The sequence below is a fragment of the Quercus robur genome, chromosome 9 (genome assembly GCF_932294415.1).
Source record: "Quercus robur chromosome 9, dhQueRobu3.1, whole genome shotgun sequence".
Taxonomy (NCBI): domain Eukaryota; kingdom Viridiplantae; phylum Streptophyta; class Magnoliopsida; order Fagales; family Fagaceae; genus Quercus; species Quercus robur.
The window spans coordinates 28,135,195-28,153,361 of NC_065542.1; the positions used below are offsets into that span (position 1 = coordinate 28,135,195).

Sequence of the window (18,167 nt, forward strand, 5' to 3'; positions counted from 1 at the left end):
TACAAATGGATGTCAATAATATTATTGATGTCTATAAAAAAAAATAAAAAATAAAAAAACAAAAAAAAGGCAAAAAAAGAATTTGATTTGTATAACTTCAACGACTTAATAAATTTCTATCGTTTATCTCAAAAAAAAAAAAAATCTAATAAATGAAGCCCCAAGAGATTAGCTTAATAGTCCTTAAAGCCTTATGATATCTATGAAATTTTGAGTTCGAACTTAGCCTCTAATAACTAATGCAAACTTCATGCCTTTTTTCAAAAAAGAATAAATAAATAAATAATAGATGAATGTTTGAATAGCCTTTTTGAGTGAGTTCTAGTTAGCTCGACTGGTAAAGTCTCTTATGGTTGTATAAGAGATTTGGGGTTCAATCTCCACCTACACTAAAAACTGATTGGTGTCTTAGTCTGATAATAAAGAGCTATCATCAGGAGCGGACGCCATAAGTTGAAACTCTCTAAAAAAAAAAAATAGCCTTTTTGAGATTTTGTTGTTTTTGTTGAAAAACACCTTTTTGAGATTGGTATTTGGTAACATGAGAGTTTACCAGATTTATATAGTAAAATTGATAGTATTTATTATTCTCGCAATAAATACTTTCTGCATTCAATGATATACGTCAGTTCTTTTTTACTTTTCTTTTTTCGTTTTTTCCTCTTCTTGTTTTAATCGTGAAAACGATAGTTGAGTCTTTATTCATTGTTAAATTTGTGCATGCGTAACAATATGATGGGCAATACATGCGGGGATTCCTCTACCGAGACCACTCCAGCCTCATGCTTGCTAATAACAGCATTAAAAACTCTTAATTTCACCAAGGAAAATTAAAAAAAAGTGAATAAAGTAAAATAGTGTGTGTGTATATTTTTTTTGCTAAACTAATAGTGTGTGTGTATATATATAAACACACACATATCACTATTATAAAAGAAATTGTGTTGTGATTCACATCGATGCTATCTATAATCACATGTAGCTGTAACTTTTCTAGTTCCATTCATAATTACATATGCTTACCTTTTATTTTTAAGATAGCTAGAAAAGTACAAAATCGTTTTTTATTTTGACATTTCATTTTTTTTTTAACAATATTAACTTATTTATTGATCTTTATAAAAATTGCTGCTTAAAATGTTCAAAATAGCTAGATAATTGTACATAAGTTATGGACTATTTTGCTTTATTTATTTATTTTTTTTTAATTTTTTAATCGTGTTCTCTCTCTCTCTATATATATATATTACGAGAGAGTGGTCCTCCTGTACTCCTTAAATAGGACATTTAATTTAGCTGCCAAAATAAGTGCACGATGTACCACACCCTTAAGATGGTGATAAATTTTATATAGTTTAGAATGGTCCAGCCGAATCATATTAGGTATGTGGTCACAGAATCTTGGCTCCTGCTACACATGTTCGTGAGGTATGTGATGCATGTTCTGTTGCATTGTTTCAATTAATCTATGCCTGTCATTATGTCCAGTAGCTCAAATTTCAACGGCTATAGTTTTTTTGGCCAGTCCTTACTATACTGGCTATATATTGTTGTTTTTGTTATTATTATTATATCCTGTTTGGTAACAAAGAAAAATGTGGTAAAAAAGAGATAAAAAAAAAAGTCTTTATTCTTTTCCCATCGTTAAAAAGAAGGGGATTTGAAGAACTTACATTTGCCAATAGCTTGTATCTTCACAATTTAGATTGAGGTTGGTTGGTTGTTTTTTTTTGTTTTGTTTTGTTTACAATTTTTTTTTTCGAAATTAGGAAATATATAAAGCTAAGAGTGAGTTTTTACAAAATCATGGGGATTTTTTTTTCTTCTTTTTTTAATGTTTTAAATTATACCTAGCTAGTGTAATTTACAAAAGTTATTTATATTTTTAGTCATAAAGAAACTACTTATCATGTCATCAACATTCCTAAGTTAATGAGTTATCTACCCAAGTAATTTTTACTCTTTATTTCTCAAAATTTCACACCTATTCTCTAATCCACAGCCTCCATTGCAATTATTTTGCATTATAGGGGTTGGTTTAAAGTTTATGTTCTTCCGAAATTACCCCCATTCATGTAAGGAAACACAGTCAGGGACTGAATGGATTTTTCGTATGTTATATCTATGTAGGGCAAAATATAAAACCCCATATCAAAATCCATTCCATTTTCCTCTAAATGGAGAAATGATGTCAATATAATGATTTGGTAGTTAATAAATTTTAAGGTGAATATTGTATTGCATAATTTAAAATAATTTATCATTATTTATTTGTTGGAATAGAATTTTAAATCCCATGATACAATCTAAATTTTTATATTTATAAAAACTAAATCTGAACTATGAAATGAACCATTTATTTTTATTTTAAGACGTGTACATCCTTTCTATTTCAAGACAAATAGGTATTATCATTTTCCATAAAACTCCATTCCACCTTATCCAAATTATGAATTTTTATTTTCTTTACATCTTTGTGTCCATTAGAATTATATAAAAAATTTCATAAAGAAGAAGAAATAGTTTTTTTTTTTTTTCTTTTTCTTTTTAGATGTTTTATAGATGTGGGTCTTACAAATGTGGGGCTTTTAGTAATGTGGACCTTACAATTGTAAAACCCACCTTGTAAGAGACCTGATCTACGAAAATATACATCATGTTTCTGTAACATGAGTCCTCCCCCTCACATGAGGGTGGACTCCACAAGTCATGTGAGGTGGAGGACTTATGTTACGAAAATATGATATACCTTTTCTAGGTCCACGGTTGAGGTCCAAGGGTGAGATATTTTCTTCTAGTATCTCCTTCTCAACCATCAACCGTGTTACTATGAAAGTAGCCAAAAATATATGCATATATATATATATATATATACAAATTGAAAATACCATTGAGTTATGAACACCCATGATAACAAATAAATACATTAATCATACGAGCATTGATACTACCCATCAGTAATGAGTTGAAACAATTGATAGCTGGGGCAGGGAGGTAAAGTAAGGATAACAATTTTCACAACTACTAAGATGACATACTATTGTTGTTTCAATCACAATTTATCACATCAGCATTGTAATAAAAAAAAATAAAAAAACAAGTGACAATTTATATGATGGTAACATTACACCCAGAAAAACGTGACAAAAAAGTGAGAATTTTTATGTTGCTAACATCTATGTCATACTAAAGTTTAACTTCTTTGTTAATAGAGAGAAATTCTTTCAAGTATCTAAACGATCATAAGGCTGATAACATAAATGAAATTCTATGCCATACGATTCATAAGAGCTGCATGAGTGGCAAGTTTTACGACCTACATGCCCAGTGGCACATCCACAAACTCCAATGTATCAACTTCCACTCCATAAATGCAACTACGATTGGTCAGAAAACATTACTATTCATATATACCAACTAGTCTAGCTGCCAGGCCGAATCTTAGAACAATCAATAAAGCACACTACCAGTGTAGATACATATGTTGATGATGGTTACAAAACACCAAGACTAATTACAGGTTCTTGCACGAAAGGCAAAAACATCAGGCACTCTTATTACAACATAGTATTATAAGAGCTCGGGCTTAAGAATAGTACGCAAAAGCCCAGACCTATAGACAACCACAATCTCAGGACGCAACAAGAATATGCATTTTGGATGGTGCTCCCTCTTAAGACTAACTTTAGCCATAGCAACGGATCGGGTCATTGCAGCCTTTAGAAGAAGATTGTTTAAAGCCGAAACGGCCCCCTTTCTCAAGGTACTGCTGATGGTATTCCTCTGCTCGGTAGAATTTCTTGGCAGGTAGAATCTCAGTTACAATCTTCCTGTTCAAGAGTTTCTGTTGACGCTCCAAAGACTCCTTTGCTGCATTTTCTTGCTCAGGTGTGTAGAAGTATATACCAGATCTGTACTGCGTCCCCACATCATTTCCCTGCCCACCAAGGATTATAAAGCTGTTAGCATCTGTAAAGTGATAAGCTGTGAGACAAAGGTGTGTGTAACAAGGTCAGAGTCAACAAAGCATCAATTTAGAATATGGAACTGGTGTGACTTTTCAGATTTAGCATATGGGCATGCAAAAATAAGAGAACACAAAAGTTGGTATTTTCTTGTTTGTCTCTCTTCCACATTTGCTTTTGAAAGGAGGGGCAAATAGGCAGGGGTTGGAGGATGAAAGAAAATGGTAAATAAACCATCGATGAAAGTGAAGACAAGATATCCAAGTCTACTCTTTCAGACTAGTGAAGCTGATGCTGACCCTACTGCATTCTAAATTATCATGTAACCGTAACCCTAGTGACAAAAGCGGAAGATTAATCTTGCAACAAGTAGCTCAAAAGCATAATTTAGGAACTAAAAGATGCAGTATTCACAACCTCCTTGTTAGGTTTCATTACTCTAGACCAAGACTCTGTATTTTGATAACATGCTTCAATAATTAAGAGAAAAATGACATGAAAGAAATTCAATTATAACTTGGAAAGTAAATGATTACCCTCTATCTCCTGATGATTCGCACAACATATGATTACACAGATGCTAAACTCATCTTTTTATCTCTTTTTTTTTTTTTTTTGGTGGTCCCCTTTATTCAATTTGGACTCTTGAGTGGGCATACTAAAAGGCATCTAAATATGGTCCTAACCTTCAATGTTTTTGCAAGTGGCACTCTCAAGATCAAAATCTGTGCACTTGAACTCGGCAGCTTAATGCTACTACTGTATGTTTATTCAAAAGAGAAACTTGAATGTATGGTTGTAACAGCATATGGAATTCAGAATAATGTAAAAAAAGAAAGCCACTGGAAAAATCCTTGGACCACCACAAAAGAGGACAAGTTCTGATAACTTTTTGCAACTTCAAAATCCATTAACTAAATGTCTAAACTGGATCTATGATAATCGTATAGATTAGGTTAAGGAAATAAGGAGGTTTATTTTTTGATAAGTGAGCAGGAGGATGATACACTTAGGGTCTATTTGGGATTTGTATATTTTGCTGAAACTGAAAACTTTTTACTAAAAGTACTATAAATAAAGATAAAAGTTATTTGAAATAGTATAGTGGGACCCATGAATAGTACAAAAAAGTACCGTGGGACCCATAAATAGTAGTAAAAAAAAGCTAAATAGCAAAATAAGCTGACTTTTTAAGTTGGAGTCAAATGCATACTTAAGACAACAATTCACCATCCGAAGAATAAATTGGGAGAGGAAAAAGCAAAACCTTCAAAGTGGATCCAAAACACAACGAGCTATTGTTTTCTTGCTTTAAGAATAGTACTTGTTCATAATATATACTTAGAAACCAAATCCAACACCACAAGAATTTTCTTTTATTGACACATGTTATGACATTATATATATATATATATATATATTTTTTTTTTTTGGGGGGGGGGGGGGGGGTGGTAGGAATGACATGGACTTTCTTTTACTTTCTTCTTCTTTTTCCTTCAATTTTTCAAAGTAGAGAGAGAAGGAGATTAAGCATGGTAAAAGGATTAGGAGATCTCCTTAGATCTATCATACAACTGGGTGTAATCCTCACACCAACTAGATGCTGACCAAAGGTAATCAGCGTTTTAACAGAACTAAATTCCCTCAAAGTGCCTTTTGTGCCAATGCTCCTTGTAACAAAGTAATTGCCTATATTTAAGAATCTTGCAATTCCCAACCAGCAGGAATAATGGAAGTCCTAAAGAGCCAGGAAAATCTAGAACCCCATGCAGGTATCAAAAAATATTTGAAGAGTCTCAAACTAAGCAGGTTTTATAACCATGTCTACTTGAGACCACAGAAAATGCTCTCACTGCCATTGTTATTAGCCATCCAGATAGTAGATCAAGCACACAGAAAAAGGTCACCCAGGTAGTCACCCAAGCGCAAAATAAGGGTCACCTGGATAGAAAAATATAAATAGCTAATATCCCTCATGACCTCAAGTAGCATATTTGACACCCATAAAAAAAGAATTATATAGCTTTTCCTCAATACAAACAAAGTAGGAAACATTTTTTCAATAATATTTTTCCCAGTAAATGACACTATGATATGCTGATCACCTCTCCCAAAAGAAATAATGATATTTGATAATATATGAAACAGGGGAAAAAACTAATTACAATAACCACCAAAAAGGTAAGGAAAAAGTGACACAAGAAAAACCAAAACAATGTAACAAAAAAATTGAACAGAAAACTAAAAGTTAGATAGTTTAGGAGTTAGCACCTAGGCTTACTTGGAGTGAATACCAAGCAAGAGAAAACAAAACATCTAGAAGTTAGCACCTAGGGTTGGTTGGAGCTAAGCATCAGACCATTGGAAAATTACAAGAAAAAATTCATTAATCAATCAAAGTGTAAAACAAAAAGAAACCCAAGGTTCTTTAAATAGAGTTCCAAACTCATTATTCTAGTAGGAATAGAAAATAACTTTTCTTTTTCTCTCTCTTTTTTTTTTTGGGTTGTTGTTGTTGATAATTCAATAGTTGGGGTTTGTGTTGGGGGTGGGGGAGGGGGGAGGGGGGGGGGGGGGGGATTGTATCTTTGTTGGAAACACTAGGAGGTGCTAGTTGAGCTACAAGGGTCTTGGCTCTCTTGCAAGAAAAGAAATTACATTACTAAACCAAATAAGAAAGGAAAGTAACAAATTACATATAAGAAATCCTAATTATTAAATGATTGAGCTTAGGTCTTTAGGCCCAATTTTTAGCAGATTCCATCTATATGACCACGGGTTGGGCCGTCTTTTTTTTTTTATGTCTATGCCCATAGGTCTGTCTAATTGGAGGTCTAGATCAGTAAGTGGCAAATGTATTTGACCCTTTTTAGAGCAGACAGTCCTAATATGAACAATGAGGTTAAGGAGATGCTACCAATGCCCCAAAGGAAACAATCCTAGACTATAGATGCTACTCCTTAGGCATTGCTCACACACAACCCATGAAAGGAAAATAGTAGCTGCTTTATTGACAACATTTTTCAGCCAACACTAATACATGTCGTCCAATCCCCTCTTTCTCTTGAGTAGCAACATATCACAAATGAGGAAATGTAAGAGCGGAAACACATTTCTAAAATCATTCCAGAATAACCAAACTATATTCTGTTGAAATGAACACCCATAAATGAAGATTACTAATCTGGCTTTTTCTTTCTCCATCTAATGCCAATGTCCTACTCCTCAAGCACAAATCTAATAGTCCTTAATAAGCTAACTGTCAAAGCAAGATGTCATCTGTCTGTCATGTTTATGAATAGCTTTCATTGCTTCCAGCTTCTCATGTTTGCTCCCCCAACTGTCTAACATTTTCCAGCACAAACAGACACCATCCATAGTATGCAGTGTAGGCCTGATCATCAGATTGCTCAAATGACTGGATGAGAATCCAAGCAATTCAGAAAAAAAAAATCTTAAGAACATAGATTGCATCAATCAAATGTTTTCTAGACCCCCATCAATGGTTCATTCCTTAACCAAATATCTAAAATTCTTTGAATAATGACTAGAACTTCACATCCTAAACCATAAGAGCCAAATCCCAAGGAAATGACTTGGCATTAAAAGAATGTTACACAAATTTAGGGTAGAATATATCAATTTCCATTATAATGATTTCGTTACTATCAAGAATATATCAATATATACTTTTCAAACCTTCTTCCAAAGGGATTTGATGAGGACAAGGAAGAGCTCAAGGAAAAAGAAGATTAAATATGCCAAGATTCAAGAATTGTGGTTTAGTTTTGATGTCAGACCCTCTTAGCACCTTTGGTAGGTCATTTTAGTTATTAGTATTGAGTCTCTTAAGGTTGAGAAGCTGCTGGATCAGTTTTAATTAAGTTCTATTAGAATAAGGGCAATTTGGTAATTTCCAGAAATCTGGAATGGGCTATCCTTGGCTCTACCAAAGGCCCATGAGCTTATTTTACATTTACCTATTATTAAGTCTTTTATTTAATTATTATTAGTCTTTCTATTCATTCTAGGAATAGGTTATTTAGAGTCCAAGTCCTACTAGGAAAAGGATAACTATAGCCTCTATATAAAGGCTCTTTTGTAGTCATGTTATTTCAGAATATGGTGATTAACTAATAAAATTCAGCAGCTTATTTTAAGCTTTGTTTGTGTGATGCAAACTTTTCTGAGGTGTGATGCCAAGAAACCCTAGATGTGATGCTTAGGAAGACCTAGGTGTGATTGCCTAGTGTTTTATTTATGTTATTTTCTGTTTATCCCTTGTTTCAGCCCCAAACAGCCGTCAACATTCATTCTTTTCTAACCTAAACTCTTAAACATCGATCCTTATTCAAGAATTCATCAAGAAATTTAGTATAGTGCTGAATTTCTTAACGGTCCTGCATCAGGATCATATTTACTGCAACTATATTAGGCCCTAGAAATGAGCCATCAAGATGTTTAGCATTCGAATTTTCTAGGTAGAATGTGAGGGTCATCTTATATCTCATACAGGACCAAGAAAACCAATCTTGTTTTGTTCATGCAGTAGATTCAGATTCAAATAACAAAATAAGCAGGGTAAGAATAGTTGAAACACATATAGAAAAAATGTCATCCAACTTCCAAGAGAAATCATAAAATTGAAGTTAGGGTTTGCTATTAGCACGTCCTTAAAAAGATTTTAAAATCCCATAGAAGTGTAGATGAAAACTTTCTATACGATAAATTATACCACCCTTAAAGCCTATAAAGGTTGTACTAGTGCGCAAAACTCCCACTTTTGCAAGGTCTGGAAAAAGTGATTGGTAGGCAGCCACCCTAAAACCTATCTTAATTTAAGATGTCCACATGATGACTAAAAAAGGCAATGGAAATCCTCAAAAGACACCCCCAGAATCAAGACCCTTTGTATGATTAGGTAATTCAAAAACTTAAACCATTCAAAAGAATCCTTATAGTAGGTTCAAATCAAGATAGATTTACATGCATGAGAAATTTGCCAACAAGTAGCCAACATGTCAAAGAAAATTCCATTTACCATGCAAGCAGAACGTGAAAAGGCCCATAAATAGTTATAGTTCCAAATAAATAATTAATCATAAAACACCATATGTATGCAGATATAAAATTATGCACACACATACAAGCTTTTTTTTTAATTGGTAAGTTATACATCTACCCAGTTGGTTTTAAGCCCAGGATCCCACTCACCAGCCATTCTTATGGGAGAAGGAAGTGCAATTTTAGCTAGAGTTCATTGGTCTCACACACAGGTTGGCTGGTAATCCCAATTATAATCGTCAGTATTAATCTTTAATCTATTACCATCAATCAATATGACCAAAACAGACAAAGTAAGAAGTTTAAAAAACTGAGGATTATATGCACTAAGCAATGTCCTGTTTCTAACTGCATAACTTTGCATCAAAGGCATCCAAAGGAGAACCTCAATCAGAAGTTTTTATAAAGAGACGAGAAGAAATGAAAGGAAAAACATAAAATTACTATGTAGTCCATATTCATCTCCAAGAAATCTCACACAGTTCTTAAGTCTAAAAGACAGTAGAACTAATATCATCCACCCAATTCTGGAAGGTTGGAAGTAAGGGAAGCTCAAAAACAGGGGCATAACAGGAAAAACACATTCTCCTACTAAAATAGATAACAAAGCTAAGGAAAAAAATCCAAAGGAAAATTAATATAAAGCCGAGATGGTTTTTGAAATAGTAATAAATTAAGAGACCAATCCAGCAGAACTAAAAATAAGGTTCTGTAGTTTACTCTCTGGTAGTATCTATCTGCAGAACTAAAAATAAAGATAAAACTAAGTAAATAACAGCATATTAAACTAAAAGGATGAAGCAGCAGTTGCCAGACACATAGTCAGAACAAATACACTTCAAAGCTATACAATGACTTCTTGGATGAAAAATAGCCACGCACGTCCTAAATGATAATGAATAAAAATAACCACAAAACAAAATCCCAAACAAACATCTGATTAAAAAAAAAAAAAAAAAAAAAATCCCCAAATGTGTCCAAGAAAGAACCAATGTATAGAGGAGACATAAACAAAACCACAATAAGAGTCATTTACAGAGCTAATTAGCTAAAAATTAAAATAAAATAAAATCTGAACATAATAGATAATTTAAATCCATCAAACACCCAACTTCGCCCACATAGCAGAGCTTGAACATATTGCCAATAAAAATACAAAAACCAATCTCAGATAAATCCAACCAAAACCCAGAAAAAAATCAGCCAAATAAAACACAAATTAACCATCAATTCCCCCATATGATCAAACAAAACCACCAACATTAGACTGGAAATCAACCTTCACCAATCAAAATAAGAGAAACCCAGATCACATTTCTTCACAATTGAACACCCAAAACACAAAAGGAACAAAATTTCAACAAAAACCCGAAAAACTCACCTGGCGATTGAGCGCAGTTGGGTCATGCCTAGCCCAGAAAACATCAAGCAAAGTGTCGAAGCTACACTCCTTAGGGTCATAGTGTACCCTGACAACCTCAGAGTGATTAGTAGTCCCCGAACACACATCCTCGTAACTAGGATTGTGCAGAAACCCTTGTGTGTACCCAACCTCTGTCTTTTTCACACCAGCGACTCTCTGAAAAGCCAATTCCACACCCCAAAAGCAACCAGCTCCGAACTGAGCAAACTCTTGTCCCGGCGCCGGAACGTCGTCGTCTGGGCCCTGAGCAATCGAAGCATCAGCAGTGGATTGTTGGGCTCTTGGAGAACCAAACCCGAGCTTGTTCAAGATGTTCATGGTGGTTGTAGCGAAAGGCCTTGAAAGAGTTCTCAAGGGTCTGAGAGTTTGCTTCGTGGATTTGGTGAAGCGGTTGAGGAATGGTCTGGAGAGTGAAGAGGAGGAGCAATAGAGGTTGACGTTTGGACAGGTGATAAGGGTGGTGGTGGCGTTAATGGTGGAAGAAGCTACGGTTTTGAGCATTTTGGGTTAGGTGCTTTGGTTAACGTGTTGGGTTTTGTTTTTATTTTTTTACTTCTTTTGCTTTGTGGGATTTGGGGAAGGGACTATATGTAGTGTGAAGTGTGAACGGTGAAATTATGAAAATGAAATGGTATTTGGATATTCATATTTTTATGAAAGTTTGGAATTTTGGTTTTTTTTACTTTCCCAATCTTTATATTCTTATCACATTACTTTCATCTCCAATCTAATCAACTACTTCTTTTTTTTTTTTTTTTTGTTTGTTAATTAGTCTAATTGTATTTTAATTATTGTTTATTATTATAGCAAGTTGATCAAGTTTTTACGTGTGAATAGTATAATTCCTTTTTACTTTGATATGGGTTTTTATAAGATGAACTAATGGCGATTTTTATTTTTAAGTGATTATTTGACTAGGATTTGAATTGACAACCGAATTATGATACCTTGATTTCTTTGTCATAGGATAAGGATGTTGAGATAAATCTGATGATATATATATATATTCACTTTATTCTCTCTTATAAATTCCAAGTTTCATTTTCTTCTTCAATCTTCACCTCCAATTTAACCTCAGCGTGACATGTATTGTGAACTGGTTACACCCCCCCCCCCCCCCCCCCCAAAAAAAAAAAAAAAAAACTTGTGATTTTTATTGGGTATCATTTATTAAGTATCTTTTAACTAATCATAGTCTCTGGTGAACCTGTTACCTTATGATAAGGTTGAGTTGTTTTTAATGGACTTATTTTTTTGAGAGTTTGAGTTGTTTTTTTAACTTATTTTTTTGAAAGAGTTTCAACTTATGGTGTCCGTATTTGATGATAGTTTTTTATTATCAGACTAAAATACCAATTGATTTTTGGTGTAGACAGAGATTAAACTCCAAATCTCTTATTTAATCATTAGAAATTTTATCAATTGAGCTGACTGGAACCCACTTGTAACCGACTTATTAAGTCCTAATTTATACATATCCTCTTTCACCCAAAAAGGAGTAGGGGGATTTCGTCCTTTGGAAATTCTCAATAAGAGTTTAGAGTGGGATTGTGGATGTTAGGATGTTAGTTGGCATATTTCATGCCAAATTTTCATATATTTTTTCTTATTAAAATTTTTGTTGTGATGGGTAATATTGTGGGCTACATTGTATTCATTTGAGAGGTCAAAGTGCTAAAGTATGAGAAGAATCTTGGTTGAGTGAGATTTCTAGCGTCAAACGAAGTGACAGGTGAGTTGGTATTTTTTGAAAAATAGTTAGAACCGGTAATCTTGCCTCTCTTTCAATCAAAGAAGAACTTGAGAGAATTTCGTTACAATACATACATAAAATCCTCAAAAGTTCTTTGGTGTGGGAATACTTGGGAACCATTGGAGCAGTCCCAAAATCTCTAAGAGGCCTTGGGGTAAGCAAGGAGACATGGTCTTGTGATTGTAAGCACATGGTGGAATCATGTATATCTTGTGTAATGCGATTGTCTTTTTTGTGCAATTTTTTTTTTCTCTATTTTTTGCGTCTCATAGGTTCTAGAGTTAAATTCTTAATAATTTTTGTTCATCTCAATCGCAAGAGTGATTGATGGGGTTAAGATATTTTCAAAGATGATTTTTTTTGGTTTTCCACGTATAGAAACATTTAAATTTTAGACCCTCCACAAGTGCCTGAACACCTTGTGGCCTGAGCATTATATCGAGAAGCTTTATGGATAATATAACATACATATACAACATTAATTACAAGTATACAAAAGAAATTATCATTAAATGTGCCCAAAACGTAATTTTAAAAAATTCCTCATTACATTGTAATCAATTAATCATTTAAAACTTTAAAATTTGAATGAGACTTTGGTCCAGTGCATTGACCTGTTGGATGGTGACACGTGTCCAAAAGTGAACACGTGTCATTATCTCAACGGGTCCAGTGCAACTGGACACTGGATCCAAACCTCACCCTTAAAATTTAGTACATGTCCAATAAATCAAAAACAAATTTGAAATGATGAAATGAAAAAAGAAGTATACATGTTTCTGAACATAAAAAATAAACTTGGACCAGCTAACTTGACACAATAGCCATTATAAAACCTAGTGAAACAGACATAAGAGTACCCCATCCACCATGCATAAGCATAACCCCACTTGAAGTAGGAAGGTTGCTCTTTGAAGAAGGCTGTGGAAGATTAGACCCAGATGCTGCCTCAGGTGCAATGGCTGGAGAATATGCTTGATTGTTTTCTACATTCACTTGGAGCTTCTGCCCTCCAAGGCAATATAACTTGTTACCAGATATGAAATACATTGGACCTGGTTTTGTCAATGTGATTGTTGTGTTCCCGTTTGTATAGGCTTCCAATACATTGGTGGTGTTGCATGTGTTGAAATTTTCTTGTGTCACTTCTTCTAGACTATTAGATGAAGAAAATTGGAAAACTGCAAAAATAAAATAAAATAAGCAAAATTGTCATCTACATCTGTGTTGGCATGAATATTTTCTTAGGGAAAATTCCAATGAAGAAATTATATCTTTTTACTTGTTGAGTTAAGATGTTCCTACATGCATGTAACTCATAGAAATAAATAAATAAATAAATAAAAAGAAGTAAGATGTTTCTACATGAGCTTATTGAAGGGTTATATGTGTAGTATAATTTCCATACGGGTTAATTTTCAATTATCTTACAAGAACTTTTTGTCTCTATCAAATGGTTACATATTTAAGATCTCCATTTACTAAAAGTGGAGAGGTACCACTTAATTGTAAAATCTACTAATAACTATTTATAAAGATAGCTAGTAGTACAAAATTGATTAATTCAATAATTTTTTAAAAATTTAAACAGAACCTTAATTTTAGAATGCATTCATTAACTTCTTCTTGGAAAATTATTCAATAATACTGAAATAATATTCCCTTCCATTCCATCACATAAATGGTACATTGAATCATGAATTTAATCAATATCTAAGGAAAAAAAAAAAAAAGATACTCCTAATTAAAAAAAAGAAGAAGTCATGACCCTCTGATAAATGGTTGAAAAAGAGGGCTTTGTGAGATTATATATACTATAAATATATTTATATGTTATGTAATAAAAATGAAATTGATTTTCGACTCTTCACCTCCCTCCCTTTCATTTTCAAACAAGAAAGAACAAAAGTTACAAAACTATTATAAGAAGAAAAGGTAAAAACGAAAAAAGAATACGTACTTAGAACATCACCAACGTCAAATGTCTTGTTCTTCTCCCAGGTTTGAAGATTAGAGCTTATGTCCCAGCCAGAATTATCCCCCACCGTATACGTCGTAGCAGTGCATGTTAATGCCAAGCTAAGGATGACAAGAACATAGACTGGAAGCCGCTTCGCCATGGATGAAAATTTGGATGAAATATCAGGTATAGAAACTGAAAATTATGTAAGATACAGAGACTGAAAGTATTTGCTTCCTGTAAATCTGATAAACTTGTTTCTATATGAGGGAACGAGTTGAGCACACAACTCTGAGATATATATTAATTTATATGTGAACAGTTGATTATGGATGACCTAACTTAGGATTTGAGAGTGACTTGTGCTTGTTGATGACTATTATTAATGTTAATTGCTTGTTGCATATTATCTTCTCTATTTAATTACGCGAAGAGGACAACATGCTCTGTCTTTCCTCTGACTTCTAGTATTTTTATTATATTGTATGCAAGGTTTTTCGTAGAAATAAGAAGGGAAAAACAATTGTTGATGGAATTTTATTGGGTATATATAAAAAGAAAATAATTTTTTTACCAAAAAGAAAATAATTTTTTTAGAAAGAAAGCTTACATAGTTTCCAAATGGAATCAAGTAAAACTCGGTATTCATGAATTTCTTTTGCTCTGTTTCTCTACACCGAATAATCAAAGATTCAAAGTATTCAAGTCACTAGGGCAAAACTTGGATTTAGTTTTGGGATAATTACAGTAAACCCACCTATGGTTAGGCCTGTTTTCACTTTATGTACCCGTGATTCAATCATTTACACTTGGCCCACCTAAGGTCTACTCTGTTAGAACTCCATTACTCACCTCTGTTAAAATTGAGGGTAAATATGTATTTTTGCTTTTCTTTTATATCTCTCTCCTCCCAAAACAAAAACTTCATACAAAATCAAAGAAAACAAGATAAAAAAATGTCATTACATAAAAATGGTAAAAAGTTGCTTAAGAACTTCAAAAATGCAAAAACTTCAAGAACTGTTCAGCAAGAGGCAATGTAATCATAGGCACACCAAAACAAACTCCCTCCAACATATGAAGGTTTTTCCAACAACCCAAACGAATGAATAGTTGGAAGCCTCAATAGCATGAACAATCTCAAAACTGGGTTTGCTTCTAAAGACCCAAAACTGGGTTTGCCATGTCTAGATTTGTGTCTCTCTCTCCCGTCCACCAACAGTCACCACAACCACTTTTGAAACCCATAACCAATCACAAACCACAACACACAACCACCACCAAAATCAAATTAAACACCTCTACCACAACAAAATCAGATCAACCCACAACCTAAAAAACTACCAAAAAAAAAAAAAAAAAAGAGACCCATGAAGCAGAGCGATGTCATCGCGGTGGCTACTCCACCTTTGAAACCCATAACCAATCGCAAACCACAACACACAACCATTGTCAAAATCAAATCAACCACCTCTACCATAACAAAATCAGATCAACCCATAACCCAACCATAGAACGACACAGCTTTGGCGAAGGGCAAGCTTGGCGACATAGATCGACAACCACAAAGATCAACAGAGATCGAAGTCGGAGATTTGATTTGGGAGATCGGTAGAGATTGAATTTGGGAGATCAACGGAGATCGGAGTTGGCAAATCAGAGATTAGAGATTAGTAGCGGATTTGCTTCTTCTCTCTCTGGAATATTTTGATGGTTTGAAAATGAAATTGATTTTTATTTGGTAGTTTTTAAAACAGGTTGGGTTTTTGGATTATCTTTTTTATTTTTTGAATAATGGATTATCTTTTTTAGAACTTTAGAACTATAGCATAGTTGATGTGTGTGCCTTCACTTTGTTCTTGTAGAAGTTCTTAAGCAATCAAAAATTCTAACTTTTTGATTTTTGTTATGTTTGTTTTTTCCTAAAAATGTGTTTTTCTAATGACAAAGGGAGAGGTGGGTAACAGATCCCTAACGGAAGTTACCTTAGGTGGGCAAAATGTAAATGATTGAATCATGGGTAGGCAAAGTGAAAACGGGTCTAATCACAGGTGGGTTTACTGTAATTATCTCTTTAGTTTTTTTTTGTTGTACTGGACCTATCACGATAGTGACACGTATCCTTTTTTAACTGTAAGAACACGTTTTGCAGCCCAAACCCAAGGTGTATGGGATCTTGGACTAGTGAGCCCAGTACAATAAATTTGTAGAGAGTGGGTCAAAGAGCTAGGCTTTAGTGCATGGATAACAGTTAATATGGTGTTTATGACAATCAAACAGAGATGAACTGAGTTTATCAAAGAAAGTTTGTTCTTGGCACAATCCGAGGAGTTTTGTTCTAGTAAATATTGAATGAGAATGGTTACAAGAGTTCTTGAGATTGCTACAGTACTTTCTCTCTTAATCCCTGGCCCCCCTCTCCATGGTGGGTCTCTCTTATTATATAGTCCCCTTTGAACGATCTTGGCCTTCCACTTGTTGATCATCCAAACCTATACTTGAGTGTTTGTCCCATCAGACACCTTCTCTGGCGTTTTGTGAGTTGCGGTAACCGAGATAACACTGTTCAAGGGTCTTGTTCACATAAATGCGGTGTTAGCAATTTTCTATTAAATATTCCTGAGTTCCTATCCTTTAGAACTTCCTAGAAGGTCACTTTGACTATTTAGGACTTATATATATCTGACCGTGCTTTAGCTAGTCCGAGGATATATTCCTCCTCGGACTTGGACTACCACGCTCTCGGCCAAAGCCTCACTCCCCATTGTATATGTCCGAGGATATATTCCTCCTCAGATTTGGACTACCGCACTCTCGGCCAAAGCCTCACGCCCCATTGTATGATTTTGGGCCCATGACCCCACAATAGCCCCTCAAAACTCTAGTTTTTTCCTCTCACCCGAGGAGAAAAGTGGGGTTTTGAATTTTTTAAGAGTTAACTCTACTTGATCCTTTGATTTACACCTGTGGGAGTACCGTTTCACGCGCCCTATATTTGTACTGTAAATTGCACATTTTAGAGCTACCAATTTGAGGAGTCGGTTATAATCTTGGGTCTGTCTTGACATTTTGTGAGAAACAAATAGATATCATGGAACGTTACTTTCCCTAAAGTATGTGGTATGAGGAGCCAGGTATAGTTAAGATTCTGTTTAACTGCTTCTAAAGATGTCAGTGCGTGTTAATTTCCCCTTAGCATCTGGTCCAAAGACTACAGGCATGACTAAGGTTCTGTTTAACCACTTTTCCCAGGTGCCTTATAAGGCTTAGTCCCGAGTGCAAAGATGTCACTATGTGTTAATTTCCCCTTAACATTTGGTCCGAGGACTACAGGCATGACTAAAGTTCTGTTTAACCACTTTTCCCGAGTGCCTTATAAGGCTCAGCCCCGAGTGCAAAGATGTCACTGTGTGTTAATTTTCCCTTAGCATCCGGTCCGAGGACTACAGGCATTACTAAGGTTCTGTTTAACCACTTTCCCCAGGTGCCTTATAAGGCTCAGCCCCAAGTGCAAAGATGTCACTGTGTGTTAATTTCCCCTTAGCATCTGGTCCGAGGACTACAGGCATGACTAAGGTTCTGTTTAACCACTTTTCCCGGGTGCCTTATAAGGCTCAGCCCCGAGTGCAAAGATGTCACTGTGTGTTAATTTTCCCTTAGCATCTGGTCCGAGGACTATAGGCATGACTAATGTTCTGTTTAACCACTTTCCCTGGGTGCCTTATAAGGCTCAGCCCCAAGTGCAAAGATGTCATTGTGTGTTAATTTCCCCTTAGCATCTGGTCTGAGGACTACAGGTATGACTAATGTTTTGTTTAACCACTTTTCCCGGGTGCCTTATAAGGCTCAGCCCCAAGGGGAGCCCTTTGAAGGAGTCTATAGAATTTGCTCTTAGGCCGTCGAACCATCTCACCGCCACGGGTCCCAGACTCTACGTCGCTCCTGAGAGATGCAACTTCCAACTCGAGAGTGGCTTTTGCTTGTATGCGTAGTATGTACGCT

At 34.7% G+C, this 18,167-nt stretch overlaps 2 protein-coding genes across 2 annotated transcripts; both read right to left on the reverse strand.

Annotated features, from left to right (window-relative positions):
* Positions 1–3,383: 3,383 nt before the first annotated feature.
* LOC126700313 (peptide methionine sulfoxide reductase A1-like) lies at positions 3,384–11,048 on the reverse strand. The gene is made up of 2 exons (XM_050398395.1): positions 10,411–11,048; positions 3,384–3,937 (listed from the first exon to the last, which is right to left on the reverse strand). The coding sequence occupies exons 1-2, from the start codon at positions 10,951–10,953 to the stop codon at positions 3,686–3,688; spliced, it is 795 nt and encodes a 264-aa protein (XP_050254352.1). The 5' UTR covers positions 10,954–11,048; the 3' UTR covers positions 3,384–3,685.
* A 1,639-nt stretch (positions 11,049–12,687) lies between these two features.
* Positions 12,688–14,446, reverse strand: LOC126700314 (stellacyanin). The gene is made up of 2 exons (XM_050398396.1): positions 14,166–14,446; positions 12,688–13,386 (listed from the first exon to the last, which is right to left on the reverse strand). Exons 1-2 carry the CDS (start codon positions 14,323–14,325, stop codon positions 13,013–13,015), a joined length of 534 nt encoding a protein of 177 aa, XP_050254353.1. The 5' UTR covers positions 14,326–14,446; the 3' UTR covers positions 12,688–13,012.
* Positions 14,447–18,167: the final 3,721 nt, after the last annotated feature.